Source organism: Thamnophis sirtalis, unplaced genomic scaffold (genome assembly GCF_051295495.1).
Source record: "Thamnophis sirtalis isolate CommonGarterSnake01/CBP01778 unplaced genomic scaffold, rThaSir2_p1.2 scaffold_4, whole genome shotgun sequence".
In the NCBI taxonomy this organism is placed as follows: Eukaryota; Metazoa; Chordata; class Lepidosauria; order Squamata; family Natricidae; genus Thamnophis; species Thamnophis sirtalis.
The window spans coordinates 80,930,549-80,949,652 of NW_028261384.1; the positions used below are offsets into that span (position 1 = coordinate 80,930,549).

General features: G+C 43.0%; 1 protein-coding gene across 8 annotated transcripts in view; it reads right to left on the minus strand.

Annotated features, from left to right (window-relative positions):
• Window positions 1–19,104, minus strand: part of GRB10 (growth factor receptor bound protein 10) — a 148,945-nt gene that overhangs the window by 62,553 nt on the left and 67,288 nt on the right. For all 8 annotated transcript variants that reach the window (XM_087713172.1, XM_087713171.1, XM_087713175.1 and 5 more), the window contains one exon: window positions 13,157–13,298. In XM_087713172.1, coding sequence (XP_087569298.1) covers window positions 13,157–13,298 — 142 coding nt within the window. The remainder of the gene's footprint in view (window positions 1–13,156; window positions 13,299–19,104) is intronic.

A 19,104-nucleotide genomic window follows, 5' to 3' on the forward strand; every position in this document is an offset into this window, starting at 1 on the left:
AAAATAGATTCCAAAAGTACCAAACATGTTATACCTACTGTTTCCTAATCCTTATGTTACTGCAAGCCACTTGCAAATATTATATCTCTGTCACAGGGATGTCAAACTGGTGGTCCACAGGCTGAATGCATCACCTGCAGGCCATGCTACCCCAGCTCCGCAAAAGCAAAAAACCTCGCGATATGGCATGTGATGTCACGTGATGCACTCTAGTGTGACACCAGTGCTCTATCACAATTACTAGGCTGAGAATGATAGACAGTGGCTATCTATTGAGGTCACATCTGAGAAAGGTTTGAACTCAGGGACTCACAGTACACTCATTCATTCACCAATCTCAAAGAAATAATGTGAACTTTTGTAGAAGACTTTAGCTGCAACTGCTTCAGAGCTAAAACATTGTTGGAAACCTGCCATCTTTGTGAGAACTGTAGCAGTTAATATAGATGAACAGTAAGTAGCACAAGAAATTTCCTTAACTGAACTGCAGGTTGTGCTTCATTTGTTGCACAGTAAGTAGGCAGTACATGAAGCTCACATTCAGGCTTAATGGCATCAAAGAAGAGACCATCAGTTCAGAATCTTAAACTGCATCATAACAAGGCAAAGAGGGTGAGGAATGGAGGTTAATGTTCATTGCCATTTTCCAGATTAACATCTCATCCCATCCAGCAATGTAGAAGCTTCTTTCCTTACCAGTTCCTTATTATACAGGAATGAGGATTCAGACATAAAGCATATGTGAGGAAGAATGACTAAATTGTGCATTATGGGATTATATATGAATATGTGGCAGAAACAAAAGGATAAAAGAAAAAATGGGGGTAGGGTATCCCTTGAACTCTTTTCTTTTTTTTTTTGCTTATATGAGGCACTCATCTTTGGCATTTGTCCCCACCTTTTGTGGCAGTTTATTGTAGTGGTTAAGGCACCAAGTTACACTTGCCAGTCACTGCCTCTCAGGATGGTTGTAGTGAGAAAAATAGGAGAAAGGTGTGTTGGATATGTTATTTGTAAAAATAATAAAAGCAGGATAAAAACAACAATATATAGGTTCCAGAGGCTTAAAAAAGATTATTCACCTCTCATATAAGAAAGGTAACTGTATGTCATTGTTATTTATAGAATGCAGGTATTACATGTTAGGAATTTACAAGTGATCAGATTTAATCATAATTCTCATCATGGAAAAGCTTAGGTTTATTGGAGGAAAAGAGGAACTGTGAAGAAAGAAATGCCAAGCATCCAGATTTTATTTCAAAAAATCCTAGAGTTTCTTACATCATATAGGTTATTAATGCCAGATCCATTTAAACAAGTTGCAATCTGTTTTACAAGTAATTACAGTTTGTTCCAAATGATAACTTTTAAAACCCTCTTCCTCTCCAGGTATACAGGATGGAAGCAGAAAACCCACAGTTCACCAGAGCATATTTTCACTGCAGGGAGCCAAGGAATTTGTGACTAAATTAATCCCAACCAGAAACTAACATTAAACAAATATGAGATAGTTGTCTTCATCCTTTTATCAACAGCAATTATGAACCACTTATAGCATTAGACAAAAGCTAATACTGCTTCTTTTCAGCAGTTTAACACCATCCTTATTTCCTGTAAATATAGAAGTATAGTTATCTGTCTTGTCGGGTTAGAAGCTCCCTAACCTAGTGCGAACCTATAGCACGCATGCCACAGATGGCACACAGAGCCATTTCTTAGGGCACGCAAGGCATTGCCCTGTCTCAGATCCAGTGCACATGCACCCGCTGGCTAACTGATTTCAGCCTTCGGTTTTGGCCATTTTTTCCCTCTAGAGGCTTCCCTGAAGCATCCATAGGGCGAAAAACAACCCAATACGCAAACCGGAACAGACTTCCGGTTTGCACGTTAGGCCATTTTTCTCCTTCTGGAGACTTCAGGAGGGGTTCTAGGACTTTTTGTCTCCTACTCTTGGCCACCCCTGCTTCTCCACAGCACTTTCTCTTGAGGGGATGGAAGGAAAGAATTCTTTAGAGGACGAGAAAGGACAATTAATATAATCCAACGAAAGGAGAGAGATGTAAAAGATTTTGCCAAAATGCCTTACTCCCCTCCCTCTCTCTCCCCTTCCCCTCCCACCATCTTCTCTTTACGCGCGGTAAACAGAAATGAATATAACAGTAGACCGGGTAGTCTGTGAAGTAGATAGGAAGGTCTGTGTGGTAGACCGGTGTCTTCGGCAGCTCCGAGTAGACCGGTATGTTCGGCTGCTGCAAAGTAGATTGGGTGGCGGTTGGAAAGAGCCTGCCTTTTATATTCCAGCAGACTCGCGCTTGACAGCTCGGCAACTGACAGGCGCGTCTGATTGGCTAAGACGCTCCTGGCTGCTACCGAGCTGTCATTTGCAAGAGCGAGGACTTTCTTTAGCTATACAACACTTCTTCCCCCCCAGCGGTGCGCATGCGTGAGATTTGCGCACGCGTAGTCATCTAAGTACGCAGGAGAACGGCGGACACGCCCCGACCGCCGCAATTGCATTGCAGGCGGATCTTCGGAAGGATGTCCCTGTCTGAGCTCCTCCCTACGGGGAGTAGAGCTCCAGGTGACGTCTGAAGGCCCTGAATTTCTGAATGGAAGACTGCAACTGAATGTTAGCTGGGCGAAGGGAGCGCGGCCGAGGATGTTGATGGAATGTGATTAGGCCGGTAGGCGGCCTGCGAGTGGAGATGGTTAGGTCTACATTTACCTAAACTAACTGGGCGGGGGTTTGCGATCACGGATTGAGGAGCAGTGACGGACACATCAGGGTTTTCTACCCTTGATGATGGGCTAGGCTGGCCTGAACTCGGGAAGGCTGGAGGATTTTGAACATTTAAAAGCGGTTGCGGGTTCAGGGCTGGCTGAGCTGCGCCTATGCCAGACCCTTGCGTGTTGGCTTGAGGAGTAGTTCCGGATGGCTGCCTGTGCCTTAGCTGATCCAAGTGTCTCCTCCAGATGGATCCATCGGGTATTCTTGCCCTGTAGGAAACGGGTCCTGTTACTTCAGTTATGACTGCAGGAACCCATCTAGTTTCCCCACCGTAATTCCTAGCCCACACCAGGTTACCAGGTTGGAAAGCTCGGGAGGGAGTTAGAGGCCCCAGGTTGCCAGACTGAATTCCTGAATAGATGGGATGCAATCTATCCAGGGTGGTCCGCAGGCACCTGCCCATCAGCAGCTCCGCGGGGCTTTTCTGTGTTAGGGGGCAAAGTGTGGAGTGCTGTGCCATTAAGTACACATCCACCCTTGCCTGCCAGTCCCCTCGGTTTAAACGGCCCAAAGCCTCCTTGGCCGATCTAACCGCCCTTTCCGCCCGGCCATTGCTGGCCGGATGGTAAGGGGCAACCAGCGCGTGGCGGACCCCTTGCTCGGCCAGGAAGGTTTGGAATGTTGTGGAAGTGAATTGCGGGCCGTTGTCGGACACTACTGTGTCCGGCAACCCGTGGGTTGCGAACAAACGTCGCAAGGCTCGCACAGTACTGTCAGATGTGGTGGAGTGCATGAGCAATACTTCCACCCATCGAGAGTACGCGTCCACAACTATGAGGAAAACCTGTCCGTGGAAGGGGCCCGCAAAGTCTATATGAATTCTTGACCAGGGTCCACGGGGCATTTCCCATTCCCGGGAGGGAGAGGAAGGGGGAGATGGCCGGGATTGCTGGCATGTTTCGCATTTGGCAACCCAGGCTTCGATCTCTGTATCTAATCTTGGCCACCAAACGAAACTGCGAGCTAGAGCTTTCATTCTGCTGACTCCAGGATGATTTTCATGAAGGCGTTGCAAAATCTGTTGTCGGAGGACCGTTGGGATGACCACACGGTCTCCCCACAACAGACAGCCTGAATGAATTGATAGCTCTAGCTGTCTATTTTTGAAATGTTTGAACTGCGGAGGCAAGGCATCCGTAGGCCAGCCTCTCAGGACCCAATTCATTAGTTGTGACAGTAGTGGGTCAGACCGAGAGTGAGCGGCCACATCTGTAGCCGTCAATGGCAATTCCAGTTGTGCGATTGCCAAGACTGAATGGCAAGGAACCGCTTGAACTTCCTTGTCCGGAAGTGGGCAGTGACTAAGGGCATCTGCATGCCCTATTTGCTTGTCCGGACAGTAGCACAAGGCGTATGAGTATGCCGCTAAGAACTCCATCCAGCGGGTCATCCTTGGGGATAGGATAGGAGGGGTCGGCCTATCACCAGCCAGAAGCCCAAGGAGTGGCTTATGGTCCGTGAATATGGTGAAATGCCGCCCGTATAGGTAATCGTGGAACTTTTTAATTCCTGACACTGCAGCCAGAGCCTCCTTGTCAATCTGGCTGTAGTTCCTCTCAGCAGAGGACAGTGTCCGGGAATAAAAAGCTATGGGAGCTTCTGAGCCATTGGGCAGAACGTGGCTCAGAACAGCCCCCAAACCCACGGGGCACTAAGACTGCCTCTGACGTCAGCAGGGATTTGACAACTGCGAACGCATGCGCTTCGTGGCTGCCCCATTGCCAGGCCGCAGATCGGTCGAGCAACCGATGTAGCAGCTCGGCTAGTGATGCCTTGTGGGGAATGAATGGCGCGTAAAAATTTAAAAGCCCCAGGAACGATTGTAGCTGCGCCTTCGATGTAGGAGTTGGAGCGTTCCTGATGGCTGCTAATTTTGAAGGGGTGGGGTGGATTCCCTGGGCATCAATTGTGAAGCCCAGGAAGTCCACTTGAGGTACAGCAAAGAAACATTTGCTGCGTTTTAATTTAAGTCCCGCGCCCCTGAAACGGTCAAGGACCTTCCGTAAGACTTTGATGAGGTCTGAGCGGCTGTTTGCAGTGATCAGGACGTTATCAAAGTACGGTACAACACCAGGGAGCCCATGGAGCAATCGCTCCATGAGGCTCTGGAAGATCCCCGGGGCAACGGATACGCCGAATTGGAGGCGGCGACAACGGAAAGCCCCCCGGTGGGTGACGATGGTTTGGGCAGCCGCCGCATCGTCATCCACAGGAAGCTGCTGGTAGGCCTGCGCCATATCCAGTTTGGCGAAAATACAGCCCTGCCCCAATGAATGGAGCAGGTGCTGTACTACAGGGACTGGATAGGGGTTTGCCTGAAGGCCAAGGTTGATCGTCGACTTATAGTCGGCGCAGATCCTAATGGAGCCGTCGGCCTTCACCGGAATGACAATGGGGGTTTCCCAACATGAGTGGTCAACAGGCTCCAGTATTCCCTGCGCCACGAGCTTGTCAAGCTCGGCTTCAACCTTTGGCCTTAAGGCAAAAGGCACCCTGCGGGCCTTCAGTCTGATTGGGGCAACCTGGGGATCCAAGTTAAGGGAAATGGGGCTGCCCTTGTAGTGGCCCAGCTGGCCATCGAATATGTCAGCGTAGTCTGACAAGACTGCTGCCACATCGGGAGGGGGCGTGTCCGCAGTGAAATGAATTCCCTGCAGGGAAAGCCCTAATGGAGTAAACCACTCTAACCCTAAAATTGAGGGTAATGGTTTCAGAACAATTAGGGCAGGTAAAATGGCACAATGCTTGCCATAGGAGACCCTCAAGTTGTAAGAACCCAGGATAGAAATATGGGAGCCTTGATAATCTTTCAGGATGGCATCAGGGGGTGACAGATGGGAACGTTTTACATTGGGGCACAGAAAGGAAAATTTGTCCCAGGAAAGAAGAGATTTCGAGGAGCCGGAGTCAACTTCCATCTTGCACGGTTTCCCTTCAATCAGCAGGGTGATATTAATTTTGTCCATACCCTCTGAGGCCAGGTTGATGGAGATCTCTGGAAGAGGAGAGGAAGCTTGGTTGATGCTGTAGCATTCTTCTTGTCGCTGTGTAGGCTTGCGGGGCTGAGAGCTTTTCGGCGGAGGTGGAGGTCCATATGGAGGCGGTGGTTCGTAAGATGCGGCAGGAACAGGCAGGGAGGCTCTGCAGACTTGGGCTAGATGTCCCTTCTTTCCGCAGCGGCGGCAAATGGCTGCCTTAAAGGGACAGGTAGCTCGGGCGTGCGCTCCGCCGCAGCCAATGCAGATAGATGAACTTGCAGGAGGGCGGCTGATGGCTTGAGTTGGACGAGGTTGCTGTCAGCGGGGTTGTGCCCCAAGTCTGTCCACTTGGAATTGCATTAAATGTTCTGGCAGAGGGGCGAGTTCATCAATAAGATTAGTTATATACGATGGTTGTTGGAGCGGAGGAGGTGCCATGGCGGTTGAGGCTTCCACGGCGGGTAAACCGCCGGTAACGGTCATTTGTGCCAGGTAACGTTCTATTTCCGTTGATGAGGAGTCTGCTAACTCAGCGGCACGAGCCTCATCTATAGCGTACACCAAAGTGACCTTAGGCTTACCTAATAATCTACACCTAAGGAAGATATCTTTCAGGCCACAGACAAACTGTTCTGCGAGGTTTGCCTCTAAATCAGGGAACTCGCATTGCGCCGCGGCGACTCGCAGAGCCTGCAGAAACTGATTAACTGTCTCTGCGGGCTTCTGCACCCGCCTGCGGTAAGCAAAACGTCTGGCAATTTGTGAGGGAGTCGGTGCATAATATGCTTGGAGGCCGTCCGTTAGCTCCTGCCAGGAGAGGTCGTAGACTGCTCTTGGGGCGGCAAAGGACCTTGCGATGGCAAACATCTCTGGTCCACAAGCAGTTAAAAAGAAGCCACATTTTCTTGCTTGTGAGTAGCCCTGGCGGTTGTTCGCAATCAGGAAGCATTCAAATCTCTCTAGGAATGCTTCCCAAGTCTCACCTCCAACCCCAAAAGGGGCAAAAATGGGCATGCCAGCCATCACAGTTAATTTTAGATCTGTAATAAAATTGAAGAAAGTCTAGTGTTGATTATCTTCTGGTTACAGGTCCCCAGTCCTCATCGCCAGTATTGTAACTTCAGAATGAAGACAGAGGCTCGTTGTAACGGTAACACTGTAACCACTTTAATTCACTATTAACTTTGTAACTAGTAACGCAAGTAGACCAGGCTGGACGCGCGGTAAACAGAAATGAATATAACAGTAGACCGGGTAGTCTGTGAAGTAGATAGGAAGGTCTGTGTGGTAGACCGGTGTCTTCGGCAGCTCCGAGTAGACCGGTATGTTCGGCTGGAAATGAATATAACAGTAGACCGGGTAGTCTGTGAAGTAGATAGGAAGGTCTGTGTGGTAGACCGATGCCTTCGGCAGCTCCGAGTAGACCGGTATGTTCGGCTGCTGCGAAGTAGATCGGGTGGCGGTTGGAAAGAGCCTGCCTTTTATATTCCAGCAGACTCGCGCTTGACAGCTCGGCAACTGACAGGCGCGTCTGATTGGCTAAGACGTGCCTGGCTGCTACCGAGCTGTCATTCGCAAGAGCGAGGACTTTCTTTAGCTATACAACAAGGTTGACCCCCACCCCCAATCGCCCACCCAACAAAGAGAAGTTCTGAAAGTGCCAGCAAAGGGGCGAGGAGGGTAAAGGAAGATCCTATGTCAAAAGATCCCAAATGAAGTTAGAAAGGCAGGGTCCCAAACTGAGCTGGCTTAACTGGGATGGGGGGGAATAGAGGGTAGAGCTTCCCCAAGGACTCCCCTCTCCTTTCCCCTCCTGGGATTGCCCCTTTCCCCAAAAAAGCAGAGGAGGTTAGTATTTAGAAGGAGAGTCTCCCAACTTCTCCCCTTTGCGTGTCACTCTTTCTCTCCCCTCCTTTCTCTTTCTCCCCCATTTCTTTCCCCTTCCTTTTCATCTGCATGGCTCCTCCCAGTTCTTCATGCTGAGCCATTGGGGTGGAGAGAGGGGGGAGGGATGGAGGGAGGGAGGGACAGGAAGAGGGAGAGGGGGGGAGAGGGAGAGAGATGCAGATGTTTCAGCATGTCCTTTTATTTGCTCATCCTCAGGAGAGTCCCCCCCTTTCTCCTCCTTTCCTGCCTGGCTTTACAGGCGCCCGCAGATGTGGGCTGTGAAGAAGGAGCACAGGATCCACTATTGAAGGGGGGAGAGGGAGAGAGAGGGAGGAAAATTTTTTGTCAAAATATTTACGCCTTCTCCTTTCGTTGGATTATATTAATTGTCCTTTCTCGTCCTCTAGAGAATTTCTTCCTTCCACCCCATCAGGAGAAACTGCTGTGGAAAAGCAGGGGTGGCCTGCTTCTATTTACCACTATCTACTATTTTTCAGTTATACTGTATATTTACCTTTCTTCATCTACAATATTTCTATTTCCCTTCTACTAGTTATTTCTATGACATTACCAACTATTAGTCCATTGAAAACATCTTATGTTTTTCTTTGGTGACTCAGACAGCACAAATATAATTTCACAAACAAACACATTGAGGTCCACTGCAATATGGTTGTGATGCTGAACTCAAGAGTAGCAAGACACAAGGTATAGTCCCCTTCACCCTTAAACACAAAGGCTGGGGAACCTTGGGATAATCACTGTTTCTTAGTTATATAGGGAAAAATTGAAAACCACATACCTACCAAGCTACACAGAAATTACAGTCATGATTAGCAATAGCAATAACACCTATATACCACATTGCAGTGCTTTACAATGGGCAATTTACAATCTCAGCATATTGCCCCAACAATCTGGGTCCTCATTTTATCTATCTCAGAAGGATGGAAGATTGAATCTTTGAATTTTGAACTTGTCAAGAATTGAATTCTAAACTGTGGGCAGAATTAGTCTGCACTACTGCATTCTAACCATTGCACCACTAGGCCTCTTGTTAGTTAATTAATGACTACAATTTCACTTTTAGTATGTCAATCTTTGCATTGGTAGGTCTTTTTTTAAAAAGGCTCCTGATCAATTTAAACTATGAATGTGTTAGTCATACAGGATTCTGTCCTGTGTTAAGTGCACTGATGATAGTTTTGTGAGGTTCCTGCTAACAAGTCATGGCTATGCTTTCCAATATGTTATTTCTTTAGGAAACAGGCAATGCCATTTTGCATTATCCACAAGATACTTCTGCATGCTGCATTTATTTCATGATGGGAGTGATTACTGAAATATTTGGAAGGTGGTAAAATTGACAAAGGTTCTGCTAGTTTCATCTTCTGGTCCTAGTGACAGGAAGGCCAATAAATCTTCTAGAACCTCAAATCCAGCAGAAGGATCAATGGAATGCATCACAGACCATTGGAACAGGATGAAGTAAGGAGCTCTTTCAATACACCATATGAGCTGTCTCCTGCTTCACCCCATTCTGCTCCTCCCTCCTTCCAATTTGGTATCTGGGTTATTTGGGGCAGAGGGCAGCGTCATGGATGCACGCAGCACGCGCATGCATCTTAGTGCCTCCGTGACGCTCCAGCTTCTCCACGGACCATCAAGCAGGCACTATATACGCCATGCACGTGCACGGCAGCTCAGAAGCTTTAAAACACAGGCAAGAAGCTTGGGCGGGCAGGTAGGCCTTCCGGAGCACCGTACCGGAATGGTATCCAGTGCTCCAGGCTGACTCCGGTACGCCTGTATCCGGATGTACTGCCTACAACCCACCACTGGATTGATGGCACTTTTCCCATCAGTAACTCTGCTGGACAGAAGGGAAAAAAGCAGGAGAATCTACCAATCATTACCATTGAATTGCCCAATGGTATAACCCTATGAGGATAGGGCCACTCACAACTCTTCTTACTAAAGCAGATTAGAATTGGATCATCAGAGCTGTACAGATTATTCTCAGATATTTTTTATCCACTTAAAGATTAGAAGAATTCACATTAAAGCAATCCTATCAAAAGCCCTCAGCCATTCACTGTAAATGGAAGATAAGGAAAACTAACGTGGCACATATATAACGAAGATGTGATTATATAGAATGAAGATCATTTTCACATCAAATTAGTTTCAAAGCATAGTAAAAAATTAAGGTGGCAGAAGTATAAAGTGTTTCTATATAGTGAAGCTGATTAGGGAGTAAAAATTTACATATTTTATTTGTAATATTTTAGTCACATTTGTCTTTAAATGAAACTTTATTTTTGTGCATTGCTTTCCTAAATTCAATTATGCTGAACTGTTTGATTGTTTTGGTTCCATTCTGGCCAATTATAGTCTTGCCTGTCACTGTATAATTATTTGCATCTTGAAATTATTCTTGGTACTACAAATCACTTGGTCACTGCAGATATATCAATTCATTTTTTCTTCTTTCAATTTTTTTACCTAAATTAAATAAAAAATGTTATTTGAGAATACAGGGATAAATTAAATTTTATTATTGAAAGTACAGAATTTTCTCCCTCCCATTTATATTTAATTTTAGTTGGTTTTTTTCTTGTTGATTTGTGGGATTTTTTGGTATCTGTTTTTCTATCTTACATCTATATTGCACTCTATTTTAATATTCTTCATAATGTGAAACTACGAGGAACTAAACTTCCTATCAAGCTAATAAATACTGTCTCCCTTAAGAAAATGTGATCTAAAATTGTTTTTTCTTTTTAATAGAAAGCAAGAGTTCTATCAAAAGCTTTTACAGAAAACCTGGTTAAGGATATATACATATAACTGACAACTCCAAATACAAAATACTGTACTCCAAATACAATACTAACCTAGTTGGTAATCTTCAAAGCTGATTAAAAAATGCCCAATTAATGTGACTATTTTAATACATTCAGCTATATCAGGAGATCAGTCTTTAAAATTAATTTTATGTCTCAGGGTTGTGTTTTTTAAAGAAATACTATTTTTATCTACATTTATTGTTGAGAGGAAGAAAGAGAGAATATTTACACTACATCATATAATAAGTAAATTGGACAAACCAAACATTACATCTTTTTTTTTAATTACAATAATCCTTATGTTCAAATTATAATCTTACAATTTTACATACAGGAATTTAACTTAATTGATTTAAATATTTCTGCATTTCAGTGTGTATGTATTAGTTTTCATATAATCATAACATTGGAAGAAACTGGATAATATAGTCCAGCCCTACTTAATACAGAAGTCATCAAACAGATGACTACCTAGCCTCTTGAAGTAAAGGAGAACTCACAGGTTCATGTGGCAACTTGTCTGTCTGACAGCTAATACAGATAAGATGTTCTTTGTAACAGCTAGCCTTCTCTTCCTTTCTTGTAATTTTAACTTTTAAATTCTGATGATGGGAGTAAGTCTTTCTGTATGACAAATATTTAGATATTTGAAAACTCTTAAAATAATTCTTTTCAACTGTGTTGCTGTAGGCTAAACATATCTTGTAACCGTTTTTCATGTGGTTTAGTTTCAGTTCCTTTTTCTTGATAGTTCCCTAAATTTGTGTCATAAACCATTTAGCAAACTGTTTTGAACTATGATTCCCAAAAGAGACGTGAGTCTATCTAGAGTTTTCTGTTACTTTGTTTCTAAAAAAATTATCTTTCAACTAAAGCAACTCATTCTAGTTTTATGTCACCTCTTAAAAGCCACTCTTCAATTACTTCATCCAATTTCTGAATCATTGTTGAACAGCACTAGAACCAGTGTATAGTGCGGTACTCCACTCAGCACTACTCTCAAAACTGAATTGGAGCTATTAATAAACGCTCTGTAGGTATAGACATTTAGACAACTGGGAGGCCAGCAAATGAATGGAAAAGCCTGAAGAATATCATTGGCTACAGGAGACCTCGTTTCCTTTCTGAATAGAATCAGCAAATGGCAGACGAATGTGTTATCTAGGTTTGAGAGATCACTGTCAAATATCACTACCCTCCCCATTCACATCAATGATAGCTAAATCTCCTACATCTATCTCCATCCCTTTTGGCTCCCACATCTCTGGTGACTTAGAAAAAGATGTGTGATGCGTATTTCATAAACAAAAGATCAGAAAAACATCAAACCCAGAAGCATTGTCACAAGGCCACCAAACCCATCAGTTTGACAAATTGGGATCTAGCTCAGTAAGCAAGGTCAAGTTCTTGCTTGAAGCTAGCCAGACTGGAAGCTGGCTGTGATGCTGGTGCCCTGTCCCCTTAAAATCATCTGTGCTGGGTTGGTAGAACATAAAGTTGACCATGTTTTTCAGGAGGCAACAACCATTGCCACTTATTATGCCTTGCCTGGACCCAATCTGCACCACGCCCCTCCTCGAAATGTTGGAGCATCTCAGATCTGGGTGCAGAGCAGAATCAAGTAGGAACTCAATAGGTGGCAATGGCAGATACCATGAGGTGCAGCCAGTATGTAGCTATTTATTCTATGCAGCCTATTGTCCTGGGACAAGTGTCTCTTTGAAAATTGGCCAGGATGAGGGTGTGGGGGACCAGTGGTGAGCGACCAGTAGCAGAGGAAAAACACCAGCGGAGAGCCAGTTGACAATAAATGGCCCACAGTGAAGTGGGAGATTGCAAAGACCTATTTGTCAGAAATGTATACATTTTATGGCAGTCTTTCTCAATCTTGGGAACTTTAACAACATTAAGATAATTGCCTATAATGGTGCTATGTTTATCCAATCTAGTAGAAAATCAGAATGTTATGAAATATTCCAAGGGTGCATTTTTAAAGCTACCAAAACATTTTTTCTATCAATAGATGGAGGAGAATTCTCATAAGGAACTGGGTTGCAACTATCCCACTGTCATATGCTAAAAGCAAGACAAATATTCATGCTACTTTCAAGTGCTAGCATAAATATATAGCTCTTCAATGATCACAGCAAGAGAGAAAAATATTTTTAACAAAATTGCTTCCCACTCATTCCATTGGTACAAATCCAACTGGAGACAGGGATTTGGGGGAGGCAAAAGCTTTCATAATTCCTGTTTTAATATTACTTACTTACAAAAGTAATAATCAATAAAAATAAAATAAAATAATCAAAAAAATTTAAGGATAGTTCTTTATTAGGCATTTGAGTGCTACTGCCCATTAAAATTGAAAGCACTGGACTGAAAAGTCCAGTTCTGATTACACTCTGATTTTGGTAATTAATTATGAATATAAAACCAATTCAGAAGCAATAACTTCTTTACTTCATAATCCTGAGCAATAGCAATTATAATGCATGCAGATATACTAAGATACTTAAGCTAAAAATAAGGCACCCTTTGATCAACTACAGAGTATCATGATTCTTCTTTGTGATCAGTGATCTCAAGAAATTTTGCAAAATATCCATATTAAAACCAACCACTTTCAAAAACACAAAGGAAGTCTCACTCACTTGTTTATTCATAGGTTGACTCTGAGGTAGAGATCCCGGTGCCAACACAGGTGAATTTGTGGGGCTGCAAAGTTCAGGGAAAGGATTTGGAATGGCAGGCAAAGAGGATGTTCTGAATTGTTGCTCTTCCTCTTGCAGACGTCTATAGTCAAATCAAATCTTTATTATAATCAAAGTCCAACATAAGGAGAGTGAGATACAATCAATTTTAAAAGCATTAAAATACAGGTAGTCCTCAATTTACAACAGTTGATTTAGTGACTATTCGAAGTCACAAGAGTCCTGAAAAAACAACAATTTTTCACACTTATAACCATGGCAACATCCCCATGGTCACGTGATCACAATTCAGATGCTTGGTAACTGACTCATATTTATGCCAATTGAAGTATCCCAGAGTTATGCGAACAAATTTTGTGACCTTCCAACAAGCAAAGTCAATGGGGGAGTTGATACGCATAACATGTGCTATTAACTTAACAACTGCAGTGATTCACTTAAAACGTCATACATTGGGGCAAAATTCACTTAACAACTGTCTCCTGTATCAACAGAAATTTTGGGTTCAATTGTAGTCAAGGACTACCTGTACATCAGTGTAATGATAAAAAGCTAAAAAATTCGAAGTATAAAGTATATATAAAACAAAAGTCTAAAAGGACTTTAAACATACAGATATAAAACATACAGATATTTTCAAATAGAACTTTGATTAGGATAGTTAGTAGTTAATAGTAGTAGCAATAGCACTTATATATAGCTTTATAGTGCCTTTACAGCCCTCTCTAAGCAGTTTACAGAATCAGCATATTTCCCCCAACAATCTGGGTCTTCATTTTCCCCACCTCGGAAGGCTGGAAGGCTGAGTCAACCTTGAACTGGTGAGATTTGAACTGCCGAACTGCAGCTTGCAGTCAGATGAAGTAGCTTGCAGTACTGCACTCTAACCACTGCACCACCTCAGCAGTGGATTTGGGTTTAAAGTGGGACAAAATAAAAACCATGGTTATGGGGCCATTTTCCAAGATTCTTTGCTGAGCGGAAATTTTTGATGGAAATTTTTTTCCCAGCCTACTTTATTGTGGGAAATATTATCTCAACATTGTCTGTGGCAACTTTATCTGACTCCCCTTTACTTGAAAGGAACTATTTATGTCTGGTGAATGCCCAGGCAATGCAACAAGCCATTAGTTTAAGGGTAGAGCCCTCTGCGAAGCCTTCAAAAAATACTTTTTAACTTACAAGTTCAAATAGGAAACTTTGGTAAAAAGTTAGATAAAATAACAATGATTTTAAATCAACCTAAAGAGGATATCCACACACTAGGAATTATGGTCAAATAAAACTCACAATTGGTTGGATTGGATCTGGAAACTGCTATTGGCAGATTTAAAGGAGAAGGAACTTGATTTAGAAACTGCTGGTTGTTGGGCTGAAAGGGAGATGAAGTCTACAGATTAACGGAATTGATGAGGGATGAAACACATTTTTTTAAGAAGATTGATGGCAATCGGGGAATGGACTTACTGTATCTATCTCAAAAACAATTCGGATTGGATTTTTTTGGGAAGATGGATTGACCATAGAAGTTTATGATTCTGGGAAAGTTTTCAACCAAAATTTTAAGGAAAAGTTTTATTATTAAGATCAAATGAAGATATTTATCAGAGATAATGATAGTGATCATTTGTGATAAATAAGAAGCTGCAGTAAACTTTCCATGTTAAATACAATAATAGATTGTTAACAGAGGGCTTTGAAGTTCAACTTTGCTTTTGATTCCTCTGTTAACTACTTTGGTTTTATGTATAGTAGATAGATGTCAGGTCAAATTGGTTGCAAATAGATGTAGAAGTTTATACTTATTTGGGGTCTGCTTCTCAACAGCGGGGGTGGGAGGTGACAAATATTGTTGCAAAATATTTGTCAATATTCAACAAGGGAGGTAATATATGTATATGTTTCTGCCTTTTGTCCTTTTTAATACACATTTTTTTCATTTTTAATGTTTTGTCTAATTTTCTTTTGTTCTTGTAAAATTTCTCTTTTTTGTACTGTATTTTCTCTTAACTTTCTGAATAAAATAAAATAAAATTCAAATAAACATGGTAAAGTTTACCAATGCAAAAGAAATCCATTTGTGACCTAGGAACAACAGACACATATTTTAATTCTTATTTTTAAATATCTAATTAGGTCCGGTGTATTTTCTAATGTCTTGCTAATTCTGTTTAGCAGCATCATAATGACAGCTAATTCAATAACTGTATTTAAGCTATGGATATACAATTTTGGAAGAAATGTAAAAAAATATTTTTTCATGATTTCTAAGCATTTATCTATATAGAAAAAATAGCAATTTCTAGAAATTTATAAATAGTGATTTAGCCTCTCACAGAATAAAATTATTTAAACTTGTGTTTTTAAAGGTTTTTCATCAGCATCAGAATAGCTATTTTTCCCCTTCATATTCTACTTATTATTTTAACTTTGCTCATAACTAAGGTATTTTGAACTATACTATTCTTTTATTTTTAAATTACCTATGTTTTGCCCTTGAATTTAATTTACTTAGACCCAAATCTATTTCTAATCTGATACAATGGATATTAATTTTTAAAAATTCTCAACATCTGTAATGCTGCAATATTAACATTTCTTTAGAAACAAAGCCATCTGAGTCAGGGGTGGATTTTTCCTGGCATTCCTGATGGTTCGGTGCGGGCATGATTTTGCACATGCACTCCTGCTTCGCTCATGTACCTGACACATGTTCTGCGCACGTGCACAGTTCCCTGTGAATAGGTCTGCACATGTGCAGAACATTTAAAAAGGTCAAAAAAAGATGTCACAGCGACCAGGGAACCGGTTCAGGGGCGTAGCGAGCAAGTTGTCCCTACCAGTTTGGAAACCCAGTCACCATTTCTATACCGGTACCACTGAACCTATGCGAACTGGTAAAAACCCACCTCTGGTTTGAGTTCCATGAGATTTATTTCCTACCAATTATATTTTATCATTTCTAAATAGAATGCTGGGGCAAATAGTTATTTACGAAAAGAGCTGTTATATAAGAAAAGAACCTAGACTTGTTCTGGAAACTGAAATAATCTATGCCTGGGATGGTAAACCTATGGCACACGTGCCATGGATGGCACACAGAGCCATTTGTTAGGGCACACGAGGCATTGCCCTGTCAGCTGGACAGCACACATGTGCGTGCTGGCCAGGTGAGTTCAGCCTATTTTAAAGCCATTTTTCGCCCTCCCCAGGCTCCTTACTTGAGGCCCTCTGGAGGTTTCAGTAGCTTCCCTGAAGCCTCCGGAGTGCAATAAAACAGCCCTATGGGCAAACCGGAAGTTCGGGAACGGACTTCCGGTTTGCTCGTAGGGTCAGTTTAAGTCCTCCAGAGGTTCAGGGACCTTCAGGAGACTTCCCTGAAGGCTCCAGAGGATTAAAAATAACCCTATGAACAAACCAGAAGTGACTTCACAGGGTTGTTTTTAGTCCTCTGGAGCCTTCAGAGAGTTTGCTCGTAGGGCTGAAGGCCTCCTGAAGGTCCCTGAAACCTCCAGAGAACTTCCAGGGGGGAGGGTCCTGTTTTCGCCATCTCCAGGCTCCTATAAAGCATCTAAAACCTGGGGAAGGCAAAAAAAAACATGCAAAAAATGGAGGGAGTGCCTGTCTACTGCCCGAGGAGCCTGACCTGCTCCTGGGCAAACTCAAAGCCATTGCCCCATCGCTGCCTGGATAAACCGCCTGCCTCACCTGCTTCCTGGCCAACACCCCAGACAACGCTGCCTAGAGAAGCCTGTTACCTGCTCCTGAGCACTGTTCCCTCTAAGGTGCGCGCGTGCGCGGCCGCGCACGTCGCTAGAAAGCTCCGCGCAGAGGTTTCTAACTGCCGCGCAGAGCTTTCTACCAAAGCAAACGTGGGGAAGTCCTTTGCAGGCAGCTAGAACTGGCCTCCCGCAAAGGACCTCCCCAGACTTCTTTTGATGTCCTCTTGCTTCTTCTCCTTCACCAGCAAAGCTCCCGCAGTGGTGCCTCTCTCTCCACGCGGAGCACCTGAGCTGGCCCCCGCGTTATCCCTCCCCCTTCCTCCTCTGCCGTGCTTGAGGCCGCGGGAGCTAGTAGGAAAGCGGCGGAGGTGGAGGCGATGGCAGGGATAACCCAGAGCCCAGCTGAGGTGCTCCGAGCGAAGGGGGAGGCACCACCCGCTGCTTTGCCGGTGAAGGAGAAGGAGCAAGAGGACTGGCGGCTTTGAAATGGTCCCGCCGGCTGCAGATTTGATTCAGCGTAAGCAGGGGCCGAACACATGCTGAGCCGACTTTGCGCAGTGAGGCGGAGTAATTCAACCCCCCCAAAGAACACGTGTCTCTGTGTGTGTGTGTGTGTGTGTGTGTGTGTGTGTGTGTGTGTGTGTGAGAGAGAGAGAGAGAGAGAGAGAGAGAGAGAGAGAGAGAGAGAGAGAGAGAGAGAGAGAGAGTTGGATCAAAATTGGTGGCCAAAGGAGTGGAGGGAAGGAAGGAAGGAAGGAAGGAAGGAAGGAAGCCCTGCCCCCTGTGAAAAAAACTGAAGATGGAGCAGTGAATGAATAAGCCATAAAAGCAACAAACAGTTAATGCGTAAGTAAGCTGAGGAGCAAGTTCTCAACTAAGGAAGCAATATTAGAAAGAAATATAAAAAGCTCAATATGCCAAAACACTTATTTTAGTCTTCATTTAATTACTTGTATTGTAGTCTGATGTAACATCTTTTTAAAGTTAACGTTAGTTAGAAAAGATAGGGTACAAAACTTAAATAATAAAAAAAATTCTACATTCATTTTGAAAAATAAATGCAATACTTGATTAATTTCATATCTTTATTTAAAATAGTTTTGGCATGGCATATGATTTTATTGACTCAGTTGGAAATGATGTGGATGTTGTATCTGATTCTGAGGCATATATATTCTTAAGTAACATAACATATAGCATATTGTCCAAACTTGCTAGACTATTTAATTGATCTTACTACTTTAAAGGGGGAGAGTTTCATGATAAATTATTTTATTACATTTATGTTGTATTTATATATTATATTTATTACATTTATATTCCACATTATATATTTGTATTGTTATTTTAGTGTTTATTGTCAATTTTGATAGATATATTGATATATCAATACTGATTTTAATCATACTAAATAACAATTACTGCTATTATTTATCAGCATTAAATATTTACATTTTTAATATCGAGTTAGTCATATTTTAGAATAATAGGATTATCTTTTAATAGGATAATTGGCAAAATCTAATTCAAATGTGATGGGTTGCATTCCAAAGGAATGTGAGAGGACAGGTTGCCTGCAAAATGCCAGGATCCAGGACCTGTTGGTGCCATGTCTCTCTCTAGCCAGTCTAATGATCTAAAAGCTGAGCAGAAGTCTTTTTTTTTTCAGGGTGAGCGGAAAAGTATAGTGTTTGAGTGGCACTTTTCATGCCTGGCATTCATCAGGCTGAAACCTCACTCACAATTGGTGCTTGGCGCTTGGAATGTTGCGCAAATGTCCAGCAGACGAGACAGAAGTTCAAACTGTTGCTCTCTTAGGTGCTCAGGCATGAAACTGTGCCGCTCAAACACTATACTTTTCCGCTCACCCTGAAAAAAAATTAGAGGGAACATTGCTCCTGAGACACCACATGGGTAAGCACTGGTTTGGGGTGGCAAGGGTCTTCAAACGTGGCAGCTGATTGGCAGCATTCTGGAAAGCTAATCCAACCGCCAATCAGAGGTGTAAAATTCAAACTTTCTAGCAAACCAGTTTCTATAAATTGAAGCGAACCTCTAGTTGAGCTGTTAGTGGAGACCCCTGCCACAAAGGAATTTGACCTACCACACGAGCTGCCCCGCTGCTCCTGGGCAAAAGCCACTGCTGCCACACCACTGCCGCCTCGC